Below are 19,675 nucleotides of genomic sequence, written 5' to 3'. Positions count from 1 at the left end.
ATCACTCATGTTGTGTGGTCCACCCATTACTGGACACTGATTTGTTCTTCAAACACAGTCAACTCGCTGACCAGCATCCAGTTAGCTCTGCTGACCACAGATGGCAGCACCTTTCTCTTCAGTAATGCTCCATTCAGTAGGTGGTTCCAAAGTGGGAAGTGGCCACTGGAGCCAAGATCATCAGCTGCTTCTCAATGAGCAGAGTCTGCAACAGCTGGAGTGCAGAAAGAGAGGTGGATGGCTGAGTAGTAGCAGCTGAAAGGTGAGTAGGATTGCCCATGTTGAGGATGCACAGCTCCTGACACATCATAAGACTCTCCAAAACTCAAATCTTAAGGCTAGCTGAGTTCGAGCCCAATAATATATTATGGGTATCGAAATCACCCAGTAGTAGAAATGGGTGGAGGAGTTGTTCTACAAGATGAGAGACTAAAGAATCTATCGCATCCTGTGGAGGTAAATACAGTGAGCAAGAGTGATCTTTTGACACACATGAACTTCGACAGCTTCCCCATAGCACAGAGATGTCAGTGGCTTTAATGTGTGTTTCCTGTAAAAACAAGCACAGGTGGTGGGCCTGTGCTAGGAGTATCAGTTTCTTCTCATGAGTCATGAAGCCATTCGTGTCCCACTGCAGTATGGGAGCCATTTTATCACAGGGATTGGATTTTCAACCTATCTCTGTGTCAGGATGGGGGGCCTGCAATGGGTGGAGGTTCAATCTTGAGGCGAGATGGTTGCGCAAAAAATGGTTCAAATGGCTCGGAGCACTATGGGATTTAACTTTTAAGGTCATCAGTCCCCTAGAACTTAGAACTAATTAAACCTAACTAACCTAAGGACATCATACACATCCATGCCCGAGGCAGGATTCGAACCTGCGACCATAGCGGTCGCGCGGTTCCAGACTGTAGCGCCTAGAACCGCTCGGCCACCACGGCCGGCCGATGGTTGCGCAAGGGCAGGTTTCACATTCCATTGGCTCTGAAGCAAAAGCAGTAGAACTGTCACATCAAATGACATCAACCTGATCGGGCAGTTTATTTCTTGTTTTCGCCTGTGGTGGAAGCTTCTTATTTGCTTTCAGGCCTGGGATGGCTTTGTAGGAACTAATGCAGCAATGGTAGAGGCACTCCTGGATTGTTTGCCAGCTGGTCTGGCTTTGAAGGTGCTGAGAACTGCGGCTTTATCTCATGTTCTCAAGGGAAATATGGGCTCTGAAACAACTGCAGCTTTAAAAGTGCACTAACAAAGACAGGTAGCCGTCTTGACACTAGCAACCTACATTTGTGTGCCGAGGCATTGGCTTTTTAAGGGCTGAAGTGAAAGATGTAGTGAATGTGATCAGATGTATGGTCTTACGGATCTTTTTGGTCTCACCATATGGGGTACATGTCGTTCTTTTCATTCTTCAAGGGAGTTTCCACAGCCCTACTACAGACTGTGTGATCCCCAGAGCAATTGACACACTCTGGAGTACATGAACAACCAACTTCTTCGTCAGTGGCCTTACCACATTTGTCACAAGTGGCTTCGTCCTTACACCCAAGAGTATTGTACCTGTAATACTGACATTTAAAACAGCACACTGGTTGGGGACATAAGGTCGCATACTTCAGTGAAAGAAATCTCCCTTTACATGCTTTGGAAGTTTCATGCTGTTAAAGGTAAGTATTAACGAGTCTGACTTGACCAGATCACCATCTGCCATTTTCATTATAATTTGCATGTCAAAAATGCCTTCTTGGGGCCACTCAGCTTTCAGTTCCTCTTTGGGAATATCTAATAGATCTCTGCCTGACACCTTTGCTGTAGTTCAAGGGACTGTTTAGCTCAGCTTCAACTGCATGTTTCCCCAAAGGTTTTCCACTCTGAGCTGTTCCACCTCGAAAGCCTTGCACCTCATCAGCATGCAGCACACCTTGAGATCGAGGGTTATTTTATAGAGGTTTTTACCATCCTCATGAGCCAGACAGGCAAGCCAAGATTCCCATTCCCTGTGGCACACACTATTCCACCACTGTACCATACAGTGGTCAATGAATCATGCAAAGAGGTTACTGTAACAAATGACTAGTGACACTTAGCAGCCCCCAGATCAGAATTCTGGGGTCACCAAGCTCATACTCAGTATACAAATGCTGAGCCCCTGAGCGCTACAAAATCAGAACGACAGCCATCAACATTGCACCATTTTCTCAATATGGCACTGCTAAGGCAGTTCACGTTATTTCATTTACTATGACAGGTATTGGAATAAATAAACACTCCACATCTTCTGCACAGAGAGATGGGGCAGAAGGAAATATGTGTAATATATGTATCCAATTCATGGGCAGGCGAAGCCATGGGGAAAAGGCTAGTACTCTTACAAAATGCAGGGTTCAGTTGATGGCTACTTCATCACCTGTGAGTAGGATGTATATGGGAAGTGTCAAACTTAAGTACACTCTGCATGTTGGTCAGAACAGTGCATCCCACAAGCGTAAGGACAACTGTCAGAGGGGCATCACACTCACATTGGTGTGGATCCATTCCATTGGGAATAAAAATCATGGATACACCTGGTGTCACCAACGCATAGTCTGCATAGCAAAACAGATTTTTTCTGAGTACCTTTGGTTCGCTTAATTGGTCTTAATTAGTCAGATGTTGTTATGGTTCGCTATTCTTCTCCCCATTCTTATAGAATTAGGTGTCATAGTTAAAATCATATGTCAGTCAAAGATGTTCCAAGGTCATGCATTTCTTTAGTTTTTTTCTTGCTTGACTTTTAATCAGCCAGTTCATTCTCTGCAAAGCCCATATAGCTTGACATCCAAATGAGAATAACATCGATGCATCATGAGGTTCTGGTAGCTGGTCCTGTCTGTTGTGTGCAAGTGTGTTCCGTGTGTAACTGCTTTAAGTTTAGCAGTAGACCATATTACTTGAGTTCTGTAGAGATTTTTGTTAACTGTCATAACTAAACAACAGCAAAAACCACTACGTCACTGATTCTGGAACCATGAGTGCAGATAGTGTATGAGTAATCGTTGACAACAGAGGGGAACAGCCGTCAGAATGTAGTTGGAACAGTGTTCTCCTTTGATATGTGAGACAGGTCTAGGCATAACACAGACCAGATATAGCAGGATGGGATCTTCTTGCACATTCCAGCTGAAGTAGTTTGAGTATGACTCAGAGTTTCCAATAACATTCAAGCTCATTTGCCTGCTCTGGATTAGTTTGTAATGAACCAGTCCTGAAAACGATTAAAAAATAAATGAGTGACATGCATGACTACACATCTGGAGAACTGTCACTGCATGAATTGCAAGTAATTGTCACCAGACTCTTTATGCTGTGACTCCATCCTCTTCTACAAAACTGTTGATGGGGTTCATGTGAAAAGCACCAGTCATGAGCTTCATATTGCTGTGGTGGACAGGGTTGAGTACATGTAATACTGAAAGTTCTGATGATCCATATACAATACACCAATCATCCAAGCGTGACAGGGTAAGTAACATGCAAAATCATAAGATAACTGTATGCTCTATTCCCCATCAGGTGCTGTTGTGGAACCACAGTGTGCTGATCATCATCATGCAGTTTATTTTCCGTTTGCTTCCATAGAGAAGACTGAGAAAATGGTGCAGTTCAGCTAGAAACTGATTATTTAGATATAGCTCAAGCTGAGGATGAGATGTTTTGAGCCTGCAGAAATCAATAACTCAAATTTTTAATGAAGAAAATTTGAAGATATGTTTCTGAACCCAGTCTTGTACCTTTCAGATGGCTTTCTGGAGTTGGCATTTAGCAGCGTACATTGATGTGACACTGCAGTGTAGGGTGCAGATGGGGCCACAGAGACCACAGTGTATGTCAGCCCACTGACTGTGATGGTGAAGAGTGTGATGTTCAGTACTGATCTCTGTCGGACTCTTCCCTGATATGTGACATCTGCTGAGGCTCATTTCAAACTGGATGCGGAAGAGTAGTAACCCCATCAGCAAGTAACACACCTTAAGGTTAAGGTTTTTTTTAAATTCAGATGTGCATCTTCTTTGCAGCTCATGTGGTGAAGCCAACTCCCCTGTTCTCTGAAACACACACTGTTCCACCACCACGTCTATAGATGGTACCTAAATTATGCTCAGAGTTTACAGTACAAGAGGTCCAGCAGTGCTGGCCAATGCTCAGCTCAGAAAACCCAAGTTTGTTGTACCTGTACCCAACCATTGATGGCAGGACTCCCTGCGAAAACATGGCCCACCCTTCCCAAGTTCTGGAATACAGGTCAATTTGCTTGGGCCTGTCTGGCTTAAGTGATCCTGCCAGTAGCTATGCTACTGCCAGCATAGACCTCAAGATTACTGAATCTCGTGAATTCTCCGACCATGCACTATAGATGCCTACGATAAGACGGTGTCCCACAGGAGGCGTGGGAAGCTGGCAGCCTCTGATCTGATGGGAGTCTGGCACATACCTGGGATGTATAATGCTCACTGACGTCGAGGAGGACAACTTTTGTGTCGCTGAAGTGCCCGTCTGTGTTCCTCGATAGCAGCTGTAACAACTTCTAATCACCAAGACACAAGTTTCTTGGGGGTGGGGGATGTGAAAAGGTAAGAATCATCTCTTCTGCAGCCCGTAACATAAATTTAGTGTCATTCTGGATTCGTGGTGGTAGCTGGTCTTCTAGGTCAATGAAGTTTTGCACTGAGAGCTCTTTGTCTGGTGGGTGATAAATACTGCAGATTGTTAGCTTGATAAGTATTGAGAACATACAACACTTGCATCTAGGTTAGTGTTCAAGAACAATTGTTCACCAAGTATATCTGAGCATATTAATGTACATACCCTGCTGCATGCTCTGTCTGTATTTGCATGGATATAGTGGTGTAGATTCTGATAGGGTGGTAATCCTCTGGGAAATCTTTTTGCTGTAGTTCAACAATCACTGTCAGGTTAAGTTGCCAATAGTTGGCAAGTCAGCTATATGGCAGAAACAGCCATCACATTTAAACTGCAGTAGTGTCATAATTTGAATTGAAACTGTTGTTCTTGCGCTGCCTGAGTGTGGGTTGCATTGTAGACATTCACAGTCTTGTTTATGTCAGGTTGAGGCAGGGAGTTGGGGTGGCCAAGTAAGTTTTCATTTTAGGTTTTTTGTTTCTCTTCCAGTGTGGTTTTGAGTCTCTCTCTCTCCTCTTCATGAAAGAAGGTGCATTCTCTGAGCCACGCTGTGTGTGCTCGGCCTCGCACTTCAAATGTAATCATTGGTATCTATAGATGATGATTCCTTCTACTCCAGGGACGGATGGAGATCGTACCAGCTTATTTATTTGTGACTCCTTTAGCCACTGACTGATATCTGGTCAAGAGCCAGCTACAATGGATTCATAAAGGCAGACATCAATATCCATGTCGCCATTTGGTGAGTAGTCTTGTACGTCATCAGTCAATACAAGTGAGATGTTGTCAGATGGTCTGAGCGCTGATATTCTGGGTTTCAGGTTCTCTTTTTCTACAAGTTTGCTCTAAGGGGACTCTGGGATGGTCTGAGGCTTAGCTACACTTTGAGTTTGCCTGTTTGCTCATTGCTGGCAAATGCTTTATCTTCTTTGCCCTGTTATATGGCACAGACTGACTGATTTTAATTTCATGGATCGATCTCTCTCTCTCTCTCTCTCTCCCTCTCTCTCTCTCTCCTCTTCAAGAAAGAAGGTGCATTCTCTGAGCCACGCTGTGTGTGCTCGGCCTCGCACTTCAAATGTAATCATTGGTATCTATAGATGATGATTCCTTCACTATAAGTGTGGTGAGTAGCACCTCAGTTACAGAATACTCTCTGATTGTTAGAAACTGAGAGCTTTCTTGATCTGCTCTAATTGTCTCAATGAGAAGTGTTCCATTTTTGCAGTTTAATGATTGATTTCAGTGTTCTTGCAATTCCTTCACAGGCTTTTTGTGTGTCAAATGGCAAATTTTATCTAGAGTATTCCATCTCTTTTGATAGTAATAAACACACTGCTTCCCACTTTATTTGATCTGTTACTGCCATTCAGGTAGTTAGTTTTGCTACTATTCTAGATGGACTGGCCAACTAGACTCTCCTTCACGGTTGGGTGTATGCGCTGCCTGACTGTACCCTCCTCATTGTCAGCTGCATTTTTTCTTGAATTAGGCTCCATTGGATACACACAAGCAGCTGACGAGGTAAATGTCAACTCAAGCTGAGCCCTGCTTACCTGAGAAAGCCTTATACAACAGGAACACAACAGGTGCCACACAGGTAGCTCGCTAGCAACAGCCATTCTTCGCACCGGTACACAAGCACACCTCTATTTTTGCAAAAATGATCCCGTTTCATACTCACTTACCTACTGTCATTCACCTTCAAGAATTTATTCATTTTTTCAAAAGCTCTTAAAATTGTACTTTGCTATATGATAAAAATAACAACTCAATTTTAATTTACTTGCTTTATAACATGATCACACTATATTTTGCATCATATCTCTTACTAGACACAAACATATTACAAACCCATTTCCAAATGTTAAATGGAAGTTTGCCACCTTCAGGAGCCATCTTTCTGTAACTGTTTCTAGCCATACCTACTTATTCCCATTTTCTGTTCAGTTAATGAAATGAAAATAATTTCCCTTCCAGTCATTGAAATATTTTGCCTGAAATTATAATCAGTTGTTCAACTATTACTGAATGTTTCAATAATTCTGCTGATTCATCGAATATTTTGTGCTCTTAACAGTTATGAAATCATTAACAAGGTTATTTTTGACTCCCCCCTCCTGTCAACTGCAATTGCGTCAACAAACACATATTCTCAATGTGCAGAGCATATGAGGATGTTAAAGAAACAGTCCCAGTATTCTCATTGGGTTTCTCCATTAGTATTGTGATGACATCAGACCCACACTTTCTTCTATGTCCCACCATTAATGTTGCAGGGGTGTGACACACTGAAGCTTTTATTCTCATCTCCCTATCCTGCCCTATACATAAACTTTATGGAAGGAAACAGCTTGGTCAAACTCACACTGCCCATAGAATGAACCTCATACAAGAACTTTTTTTTTTTTTTTTTTAGATAGAATGACCTAGCTTTGAATGCTCAATGCCCAAGTTCTTTACTAGTGGGAGACAAGCTCACAAGAGCATTCGGGCAATTCAGTCAACAGGACAAGTTAAATTTCTTCAAGAAAAACACAGCGGAGAAACTTGTTTGTTTCACTTAACAAGGTTAAAAAACTTACTGTTGGTTATATGATGTGATATTACATTGTCTCATAGCACCCTCTGCCAATATTCGAGAGTAATTCTGTGCTGCACTCTAATTTTTCAGAGGAACTGAGAAACACAGAGAAAGTAAATGAATCCAAGTAGTATAACTTACTATTTGCCCTTATCTGACAGGGGTACAATGCCAAATGTCATTGTTTTATTCTTTCGGAAAATACAAAAGTGTGCGGAAAAGTAATGTCTTCAAAATTTTTTGTTAAACCTCTTACAGCTTTTTAAATAAAACGAACTTTATTAACATTCTACATCTTTATTCTTTAGGTCTACATATTTATTTCTCAATATAGTGAACCTGGTAATGAATACATTTCTCCTAAGACACCAATTTATTGATACCATCACTGTAGAATATATGACTTTGTTAATGCAACACAACCTCAGCTCTGCTTGCACCACTTCATCACTATCAAAGTGAAATCCTCGAAGCTGTTTTGGAAACAAATGGAAATTGGATGGGGCCATATCCGGATTGTATGGAGGATGAGCAATGACAGTGAATTCAAAGCATTGGATGTCACAGCGTTCATGTTTGATTTGACACTATCATGCTGAAAGAGAGGGCACTCCATGTATGGACAAACTCCTCAAATTCAAAACTCCATTACATCACACAGTTTCTCACAAACCAACATAGTTACAATGCACACCACGATGTTCCACACTATGGTTCAGAGCCCTCTAGCAGCAGAGTGTTGCAAATACATAACTTTAAGAATAAAGATTAACAATGTTAATAAAATTTGTTTTATTTAAAAAGCTTACAGTTTTCACAGAAAAAGTTCAGAGAAATCACTTTTCAGCATAGCTTTGTATATTTCCAGTATGGTACAGCTTTTCTGCTGTTAAAGTAGGTGTCTTGTCACACCAATCTGCATGCCAATAACAGGCTAACACTCACAGACAAGGCTCACATCTTTGGCTTCATAGTGCCGCCTGAAATTCAATGATAAGCTGAAAGACAACAGGAAAAGAATGTATCTATGAGCACCCATTAGATGACACTGTTACAAGTAACTGATGCCGGTAAGTCAAAAAAGAGGGTTCTCAGATTCACAATACCTCTCCATAGCAACATCAGTTAGACAATAAAGTGAAAATCGAGGAAAAAAATTTGATACAGAACTTGAAGCAACTTTGATGTGTTTAACTGCTGCATTTATTGATCTAATGAAGCTGAGAGAGACTAATGCAGTGAAAGAAGAGAACTCTCAGAAATGAAATGGGGAGTTATGGAAGAAGTATCATACTAGAACATGGGAATGCAATATTTCAGATCTCTACAGCAGAAGAATGAAACTTATTAGTACATCTGTGTTGTGCAAAATATTCAAAAAGCACTTTCAGCCATGAAGGGACTAGTTAAATCAAAATTTATTGGTAGTGGAAAGAATACAGAAATTTTAGACACTAGTATTCAAGTAGAGTTCTCTCCCATGCAGCTATGGAAAACAAATAAGGCTGATTTGAATCAGTAATTAAATAACTGAAAAATATCCACACAGATTTGACAAAATATCAAGTGATGACACAGTCTACTTTTGTGTGTGTGTGTGTGTGTGGGGGGGGGGGGGGGGGGTTGGGTGTGTGGCAGTTAGATGTCTACACAATAGGGGGTAAAAAAATTAGAAATAATCTTGGATTCAAGAAAAGCAGTTGACTGTGTGTGCCCTATTACACTTTTACTAAAGTTGGTGCATTTCTGGAATTTTCACTAATGGTTCATATTGCATCTAGAAAATAGGAACAGAAAGCTGTTATCCAGTGTCAATAAGTAGGGAATGAATTTGAATCAGACTCTAGGGTTGCAAATTATTTCTGTTCTAGGATCACTGTGTTTCTAACACCAAATTTTTTTCTATTTGCAGGTGTCACATGTATTATCATGTTGATGTTAATTTTGTTATGTTTAGGCTGCTAAATGTCAAGATCATAAGAGCCCTCACCGTTTTCAATACAGTTAAAATATTTAAAACTGAAGGCAAGATGTAGAATCTCTACTTTGATCCGTTCTGTCTCATACATTTAACCTGATCAACAAAATATTTATACATGCTCTATAGTCATAACATGAAATTTGTTATTACAATATGATCAAAATAAAATACCACTGCTACAATAATCTGAAGGTACAGAAGCTGGCTCATCCCTAACAAACACTAAGGCTGAGGAAGGTACATTTTATAAACACAATACTATAATTTACTTGACAATGTACGTAATAGGTTACACAGGGGTGATGTACCATGTGGTCATCTGCATAAACGAGACTCAAATTGTCATTAAGCTTTCAACGTCCTGCAGAGATAGTGTGGCACCCGATGAAGTGGAGGAATGGATTGGGAAGAGGAGACACCACAGGGGAAGAGGGACAGTGCAAATAGGAACGTATGGGTCTAGATTAATGGAGTGAAGTGAGACGCACAACAAGTATGAACAAACTTACAGAGATCCCTCTAAATGCTCGCACAGAGGCCAGTACAGGTCCGACAGAACGCACAGTAAACTCAAAAGGTTGAAGCATGGTCAATGAAATTCATTTCTTGGAGAGCAAGACGGACTGTAGAACAGGAAGACATTAGTTGTTGCCGTTCTGGCAGGAGAGAGTAATATCCACTGCTTTTCCATGAAATTATTACAATAACAGTATCCTGGTTAGGAGTGAAGGGGCCAAGAGGACAAGGCAACACCACAGAATCACTACCCGTCACCAGTGGAGGTGAAACAACATTGATGAAGAAATGTTCAGAGTCAGATGGCATGAGGGCAATCTCACAGATCCAGGATTACCAGTGTAACCTTTTCTCATGATTTCTTCTTTTTCTCTGTAACTACTTTAGAGAGTCGGGACTCTTGTGAGGGCTTATCCTCTTTGGGGTAGGAATTAAAATGAACAGAAAGCCCTAGGATCCATAGTCTGTGCTTCCTTCAGCCAGTGGCTGGCAATGGGTTACTATTCTGTAGATTTCTGGAGAGAGGGTTTCGTAAAGGGAGCCCTGTCATTGGTAGATGCTGGAGGAGGATGCCACTGCTCCAGCTGGGTGTGGGGAGGAGATTCCAGAAGATGGTGGCATAGAAACCACAAGAGATGAGGGCCTATCTTGCCCATGGGCTAATTTGCTTGACTAACTATGACTCCGCTGATAACCACTGTGCACAGCGACTGTACATTATTATAAGGAAAGACACGAACACATCAATGAGTCACAGTCCCATTGTTTTTTGATATTCTTGCATATCCAGATTTAGCTATAAATAGCGGTCTTCGGTGTATTTGAGTGCGTTATAATCCTACAAACTCCCAGCAGTACATGCCATCACACAACTTTATTTGTGTACAGGCAAAGTTTCGTTCTGCCTATCCACCAATACAGTTTGGAAAAAGTGTACGTTCAAAGATTGCTGCATGCTATGAATGAGGGCAACCTGGATCGAAGGATAGAGTACTGCAAGTGGTTTGAAGACATGCTTCACGAGGATGAACAGTTTGCAGGGATGGTTATCTGGACTGAATAGGCACAATTCAAACTAAACAGTACTGTAAACCACCACACCCGTGTAACAAATCATCATTACAATTAAATAAGAGAAATCAGAGCTCGCACAGTAAAATTTAAGTGCTCATTTTTCCCAAGCGCCGTTCGAGTGTGGAACAGTAGAGAGAGAGCTTGAAAGTGGTTCAATGAATCCTATGCCAGGCACTTTATTGTGAACAGCAGAGTAATCACGTGGACATAGACATACCAGGTGCCTGAAAATCCTCACGTTCATGTGGGCAAATGTTTTAATCTTCTTTGAAAGTACTGTAACTGGTGAGTTGTATCTTCATACGCTGAAAACATTGATTTTTTCTGGCATCCAAGAGGTGTTTGGAAATGAAAGATTTTATCTACAACAAGATAGCGCTCTGCCTCACTACCACAGAAGTCAGAGCTTATGTGGATGAAAATCTACCTGAATGATGGAGAGGTTGAAGAGGAGCTGTTGAGTACCCATTACAGTCTCCAGACCCTATGTGTCTTGACTTCTACCTATGGGGGACCTCGAAAAACAGAAGCCAGCTACTCTGAAACAGCTATGACAAACCATTGAGGCACCCTTTGCAGCTATCACACTGGCACACTGACACCCATACGGTAGTTCAGTCAACAGTTTAGTGGCATCAATGTCGCTTGGCTGCTAATGGGGGTCACTTTGAATGCGTAAAATATATGCCCCCCCCCCCCCCCCCCCCCCCCCACACACACACACACACACACACACACACAAGAATTGTAAGGTATGTCATTTTGTTCCATTACTATTGACTATAAGAGTGGCTACATTTTTCTAAACCCCTCTGTACACATGGCTGTAAACTTGAGTCACCTGGAATATTTAGTACAAGGCGTACACTTCAACATACAAGGTACTTTTTATGTATATAGTGACCTGAATAGAAGACTCAACTGCATTACTTCACTTATATTAGTAATTGTATATACTGAAGACATTTCTTATTTGCATGTCACTCTTTGCCTGTGACACTTCTGCATTATTGTCAAAGTTAATTATTGTCATTGCTCATTTCATAATAAAACTCATTAATACGATTTGTTTGAATGTTGTCTAGTGATCCGAGAAGGCAGGCTTCCTAGACCCCACATATTTGGCATCAAGGCAGGATTCAACATATTGTTGATAAACTTGTTGAATGTTTTTCCACATTCTCACCATGTAGTTCAATGCATGTGGCGAGCTGCGGCAGAAGCTTCTTTATGCCCTCCTCAAAGAACTCACTCGTCAGTTCCTTCTCACACTTCATAATCTCTTTCTGCACCAGCTTGTAGGTTCAAAATTTAATTCCACTCATGTGCCTTGTGGGAGGTGAATATATGATAAGCCGAAGCACTCAGTCAGAAGAATACAGTGGATCGTTCAAAACAACCCAACCAAACGAGTCCAAGAGCACTTTGGTGGCTAAGTATGTGTGAGGTCGGGCGTTGTCGTGCATCAAGGAAACTCATCTTGTTAGCATTCTTTTCTTTTTGTTTTGAATGCTCCTTCTGCGACTTTTAGGATCTCACAATACCGTTGTGCATTAGTGGTCTCTCTCATGGCAGAAATTCTACCAAAATGTCTTAAAACAATGAGTCCACAATATTTTTCCCTAAAACTGTGGTACTGACTTTTTTGGCATGTAGGAAATCGGTGCCACGTCTTTTGTCTCACGTGTGTAGTGAGCCACCCATGTTTCATCTCAAGCCATGATAAAGCTCAGAAAATCCTCACCTTTCAATTCAAGTTGCTCAAGAAGCTTGTGACTGCTAGTGATCTGATTTTACTTGTGTTGCTCTGTCAGCTATTTTGGGACCAATTTTGCACACAGTTTCCTGTATCCCAGCATTTCTCTGAGTATCTTGTATAAGAGAGGCCTCGGCAGTGACAGAAACATTGCAGAAATTTCATCCACTGTCAATCCAGTCTTCACAAACAGTTTCCTCGATTTTTTACACCATCTCATCAGTTAAAATAGAATGTCTACCACTTCTCTGTTTGTCATAAACATTTGTTCTACCTCCACTAAATTCCCTACACCACATAAACACAGTTGTTCTGTTCATAATTCCTCTGCTGTAAGCCATTTCGATTCGAGAAACAACTTTGGTAGGTATTATTCCTTCCATGAGTAGGAAGCGGATAACAGTGCATGGATTGCACTTGGTGGGATTGCTTACCAACATCTTCCAGGCAACTGGACACTACAACACGAGTCTAAGTGCTAGCGTGTTCCCGCAATGCACACTCTGGGCAAGGGATCTCCCTCTACCACTCAGTGCTGGCAAACCTCAAAAAAACAAAAAATCATAGCCCATTACGATCACAGTGTACTTACTTCCTGGACATGCCTCATACTTATGATGTATCATGCAGCGTCACGTATGGATGCTGTATTTGAAATGTAGTAGCAGGACGAATATGCTTTGCATCAAGTGTGTTGTTCATGGTGGCACATACTATTGTTGATATCAATGCCAGGTAAACTTTTGGTTGTGTTACTGGTAACAGACTGTTTTGTGGGGTAATTTCTTATGGATTTGATTTTATAATAGCTATGCGTCGAACGAGGTGATGGAAGATAAACGAACTGTGATTTGTTTTCTGCACAAATATGGTGGTTTGACAGGTAACATTAATCCTTACGTTCGTGTGTGACAAAAAGTAACATAACCACTTGCACTAGGTCAGTATGGCCTGAGCACAAGTTAAGCTGAGCACTATGTCTCGTCTTAGACCAGAAGAAACGTTATGGTTTACAGAAAATCTTTGAACATGAATGAATAAGAACAGTATGTACTTATCATATTTTAATGACACTATATTAAAAACAAAGATTCCATGACTTACCAAATGGGAAAACGCTGGTAGATAGACACAATAAAAAAACACACAAACAAAATTTCAAGCTTTCGCAACCAACTATTGCTTCGTCAGGAAAGAGGGAAGGAGAGGGAAAGACGAAACGATGTGGGTTTTAAGGAAGAGGGTAAGGAGTCATTCCAACCCCAGGAGCGGAGAGACTTACCTTAGGGGGAAAAAAGGACAGGTATACACTCGCACACAGACATATCCATCCACACATATACCGACCTGCTTGTGTCAATATTTCTGCAGGGGACTTCCAATGACTTGTTGAATGAATGCCATGTTGAGAGTCTGCACTGAGGAGGCCTATATTCAAAAGTTGGTAATGATGATGGTTGAGATATTCAGATATTTCAAACATTTTTAATTCTTCAGGCATATGAAGAAAAGTTTTGTTGGAAGTACCAAACTATTCTGAAACTGAATGCTGCTGTCTCCACTATACAAATATATCACCTGTCACTGACATTGAAATGGGAAAGCTGATTAACTTTGCACATTTTCTCATATTATGTCCACTGGATCATATTTTGAGGCAACACTAAGTACTACAAAGAATATTCTTGGCACACAAAACAACAATCAGAATTATCTGAAATATCTGTTCCTCAACTTCATGCAACGTATTGTTCAGAACCATAATCTTGAAATCCCTGCACATGGCCTATGCTTTGTCAAGGAATTAGTGATTAACAATATCGACACACTCATTCAACTGGAACTGCAGTAGGTCTACTGTTGCACCAAACATTAAGCAAAGAAACACTTTCCAGTTGAACTCATACAGAAGGTGTGCACTAGTCTGCATGTTCCATTGTCAACAACCCTTTACCAACACAGAAAAATCTGAGAGGCAAATCCCATTTGTTCCAAATCCAAACTGAAAAACTTGGGGGCATACACTTATCCTACACAGGAGTTATTCACATTCATTCAACTACTTTTGTTGTATTTTGTTATTTATTTGGATACACTATCAAAAATCTGTTTTTTCCTGGCTCATCTGCAGTCTGTGGATTATGGGATATGCATGTTTGACTCAGCCGTTCACCAAGTAGCTTTAATTGAGATGGTCGACAGAATCTTAGAAATAAATACTCTAGAAGACACATATCCAGTACCACATAGCTGCTGGCTATATGACAAATGAGAGAAAACCCTACCCTACTCAGTAACTCCAAAGCTCAGTAGCACTACATCATGAAAAAAATTGCCTTTGTAATCTTATACAGAGTAAGTAAGTGGTATTGCTCAATTAAACCTTGAATACATTCATGATATCCACATCACAAAAATGAAACAACTACAGCACTGGAGGTAAACATATAATAATTGTACTGTGCATTCTTCTACATATAACGTGATTATCAAAAACATTAAGACCTACCATACTTTGTTATTGGTACTGCTAAGATGCAAACCTTAGGCACAGGGAAAAGCACAATAATAGCAATGAGCACACTCGATTTTTACTAAAATCTTCGTTTAGGAATGTACCTTGCTTTATTATTTACAGAATCAAAGTACCTGCGAGAATTCTTGTAGATATCTGAGTAGACCTGCGTCACCTGCTAACGACCAGCATGTACTATTCCGTCGTAAATCGTCAGGCGTCCAAGGTTTCTCCCATGGCTTTGGATGTTCATTTTGGTCCTGAAACGGTATAAAAACTGTAACACACAGTTATAAACGAATAGTTTATTTTGTGTTTAACCATCATATTATGATACGGAAACTCAAATAAATTACATGTAGTTTTACATCCATTCCCCCGGAAACGCACTCATTTGCGCTATCTGAAACACACACAATCACACTAACGATTTCTTTTTTTCGCGAATGGAATTAACAACAAATGGATGTTTCATAAGCACCTCACTGTGTACACTCGGCAGAATGGACTCGAAGAGCTCATGCAACTAAGGTGGCATACATGCATGGACACATTACGTAAGTATCAGCTGTCCTTTACAAAAACATATATACATGTACGCACACTGTATATACATGTACGCACACTGGCGCTGTTTCTTTTGATTTTTTGTGATGACAAACCATACAGTTTATCATTGCGAGGTGATTCTTGGATGAAGGAATATATACATAACATCAAATACAAAGTTTGTCCCAACAGTAAGTCGTCTTTTCTGACGAATAACATTTTTTGGTAATGGCTTACCCCCTTCCTAAAACTTTCTCTAGTTTTTTCGCATTTTTCCTAAAATCCACAACACCGTGTCTGCTTTAACAACTGTAATTTATTATGTATATAGTTAACAATCACCCGACACAGCACATTGTACAGACATTGTTTTGCATGACTACTCTTACCATATTTAATTCACCAACAATGTATCAAATGGTATGTTTTTCAGTCCTGTACTACGACCCAAACAGTTTTTGCTTCTGACAGCAATGTCAATCAAATAAACACACGCGTGACGACTAGTCAGTGTTGCCAAACATGCTTGCGTTGCCATAACACCAAAACAGTTTGGTACACCTGACGCCAAACTTCCATCGGCGTTAAAAACTTGACATGCACGTTTTCACCATAATTCGTGGTAACGAGTTCGGAAATGTAAACACCGTAAAGACATCAGAAAAGAAGGCGTCTGTCTGATCTCGTTTTATTCTTAGAGTTAGGTAGGGTTCTGACAGGTCACAGTTGCTTAAATATAACTTTTCCTGCAGTTCAAATTTATTAGCATCCTCACATCTCATCCTATACAACTACAAAATAGAACAGATTTATTCATCTTTGAGCGTTTACATGCAATCGGTGTCATCAAAGTTAACGTACAAGTATAATTATAGAACTAATTTATTTTCATACATTAGACTTTACAGGCTACATTAATATATTTTCAATAATTAACTAACCAGCATTATGCTGGGTTTACACTAGTAAGTTGCTTGCGGAAGTTATTGCTGCAAGTTACCGCGAGCCGTTTGCAGCTGTGTTTACATAGCAACGCAAGAATTAAGCAAGATTCTTCCACAAGTACTTTGGCAAGAGACTTGCGTCAGCAACTTGCAGACACTGTTTACATATGTTTTCAGTACCACTACGAGTGTCAGCCGATGTATAAAATGACAAGCAGGCGGGTGATATATGCTGCAGCTCTTATAATTGTAATGAAAAACGTGAAAAAGAAAAGTATTTGGGTTAGAGAGTGGATAATAAGAAGATCGCATAATGGCGCCTATAATAATCTTTTGCAAGGACTTAGTATCGAGAGCATGGATACTTTTGAAAACTTTTGCAGAATGTCCTCAAATGGCCTGGAGTATTTGTTGACGTTAATAGCGCCCGTCATATCAAAACGAGACACAAACTTCCGTACTGCTATTTCAGCAAAGGAACGTTTGCTAGTCACTCTACTATTTATAGATACAGGTGAGCTACGAATAAAATAGGCATTTCATTTATTTATGTGAAACATACAACCAAAAAAATTTGAATTTTGAAATCTTTTCTTTGTAGGAGACTCATACAAGTCCCTAATGTACTTGTTTCATATTCCCGTCAGCACGATATTTAGAGCCACTTTTGACGTCTTGAAAAGGGAAAATTTATTGAAGGTATGTGAAAACACAACAATGAAATTAAATTTTTATTGAAATAAACTGCAGTTTGCAGAATGATATGCTTATAAAAATGTTTTTTTCTTATGCTCATAAAATGGAAAGTGACAAGCTAAATAAATAGAACATGTAATAATTACATATCGTCTTTTTCTAGACTCCTAAAACAACAAGCGAGTGGATACAGGTGGCAAAGGGCTTGTGTCTTCAAGTTACTCAATTTCTTTGTGCTTCTTTCACAGATGTGTCGATTATCGACGAGATTTCATTTAATGCGCTCATCTTCTTCACTCTATTCTTCAAGTCCCGTTTATGCACGTTCCGTATTTCGGGGTAGCTCTACACGGCTTTAATAAAATGTTCTGTATCCTGCTTCATCCATTCCTGTTTCTCCTCCATTTCTGAAATTTGTTTGCATATAATACGTAAGATGTTTGCATAAAATTAAGTCACCACATTAAGTAAAATGTTAAATATGAGTGTTAAGGCCCGTCCACATGCAACGATCTGTCTGCGCAAATGTCTGCGCACATCACATCTGCGCAGACAGATCGTTGCGTGTGAACAGAAGATTTGCACCAACCTGAGGTGTGTGCAAACCTGGAAGTTGGAGTTGGAGGTTTGAGCGAAACCTCTCAAGTCTGTCGGTTCAAACCACATCTGCGCAGACAAGTTGGAGCGTGTGGACAGGAGATCGTCGCAAATCTGGCGCGAAACAGCTGTTTGCTCAGTCTAGTGTTTGTATTTGTGTGCACAGGGCATTAAAATGGCTGATACTCGTCAGTGTTCTCGAGAGTTTGTAAGTGAATTCATTGAAATATGCAGAAACCACCCATGTTTGTGGAAGATTAAAAGTAAAGAATATAGTGACCGAGACAAAAAGACAGCAGCATACAATGCTCTAATTGAAAAATTGCGGGCAGTTGGCGCCTCGGCAAACAGAGAAACGGTAATAAAAAAAATAATTTCGTTGCGAACTGGCGAAATTATTTGCGGATGGATGTCGAAACTTATAATTATCTCTTAAAGCATGTAACCCCTCATATTATGAGAAAAAGACTTGTATGAGAAGGGAAATTTCTCCTCATGAACGCCTGGCAGTAACATTAAGATTCCTAGCAACAGGAAGGAGCTACAATGATTTGGAATTTTCATCTGCAATATCGAAACAAGCATTGAGTGAAATAATACCCAACACATGTGAAGCTATTTACGCTTTCCTGAATGATGAGTTCATGAAGGCAAGTCAAGTAAATTAGTCTGTCAGCGAACTGTTTACCGAAAAGAGTTATCCAAAGTTCAGAAATCTAGAAGATCTGGTGTAGGAGTAGATCAAGTATACCAGCCAACGTTATGGTATTTTGATCTACTTGGCTTTCTTAGTGATCAAGAAACGCCAAGACCAAGCAGGAGTGAAGATGAAATTGGAGTGCCAATGTGCGAGGAAATGGAACACAAGGTTATGTAAAACAAAACAGGTTCGCCCTGCAATTCTCGCAGTAAATTTACGTGACAAAACTGCTTTCGCTTTAGCAGCCACTGTCTGCACCATTTTGACCGCTTTCTCTGTTTCCTGCGGTTGGTCTGAATGTTTTTTGCAACACAAGTTGCGAACACAGACCACAACAGAACTTCCTCCATTTCTATTTTTCAAAATAACTGAATTAAATTTTGACGTTTTCGGGGAGCGTAGTCGCTTGCCACTGATATTTCTTTTCTACACCGACAGATGGCGGGCGAGTAGTAGATTGGGGTTTGTGTCGTGTGAACACACCACATTTGCAGCGATCTTTTGCATGTACAGACATCTGCGCCGATGTCTGCGCAGACAGATCGTTGCGTGTGGACCGGGCTTTATGCAGACGACATACTTACTATAACTTGCGCTTCCTACTTGCAGGAAATAGAAATACATCCTAAAAGCTGCAAGTTACTTGCAGATACTTCTTGCGTGGTGTTCACACTGGTAGCGGAAAACGTGCAGCAAGTCATTTCCGCAATAAATTGCTACGGTCGCAAGTCGACTTGGCGATATGTTTACACTCGCAAATCGCGCGGCAAGTTCCTCCGCGCAAGTAAGTTGCTGCTATAACTTGCTAGTGTAAACCGAGCATAATGCAATTACAGTAACATTTTATGTTTCCTTACTAGACTTTAAACATTAATTTACAATACACATTCAATTTTGTAATATTGTATATTGTACAATACTGTATTTAAATATTTGTAGTACTTATTATCATAAAAGTAGATCTTCCATTCTATTGCCTTCAGTTTTTTATTCTTTACTTTTAATTCAGTTTTAATTTTCAGTTTATTAATACATACAGCATAAGCACTTTGTGACAATTTATTTAAAAATATAAGGTCGAGA

General features: G+C 40.3%; 1 protein-coding gene across 1 annotated transcript in view; it reads right to left on the bottom strand.

Annotated features, from left to right (window-relative positions):
• The window catches only part of LOC126418896 (WASH complex subunit 2), a 191,581-nt gene extending 175,429 nt beyond the window's left edge, over positions 1 to 16,152 (bottom strand). The window contains exons 1-2 of the mRNA XM_050085910.1: positions 16,045 to 16,152; positions 15,241 to 15,366 (exon numbers count right to left, since the gene is read on the bottom strand). Of these exons, the coding sequence (XP_049941867.1) occupies positions 15,241 to 15,366; positions 16,045 to 16,047 (129 nt within the window). The 5' untranslated portion in view covers positions 16,048 to 16,152. The remainder of the gene's footprint in view (positions 1 to 15,240; positions 15,367 to 16,044) is intronic.
• Between the last annotated feature and the right edge of the window lie 3,523 nt (positions 16,153 to 19,675).

This window comes from Schistocerca serialis, chromosome 9 (assembly GCF_023864345.2).
Source record: "Schistocerca serialis cubense isolate TAMUIC-IGC-003099 chromosome 9, iqSchSeri2.2, whole genome shotgun sequence".
In the NCBI taxonomy this organism is placed as follows: domain Eukaryota; kingdom Metazoa; phylum Arthropoda; class Insecta; order Orthoptera; family Acrididae; genus Schistocerca; species Schistocerca serialis.
Note: the sequence above shows the minus strand (reverse complement) of the source record. Positions and strands in the feature narration are given on the sequence as shown.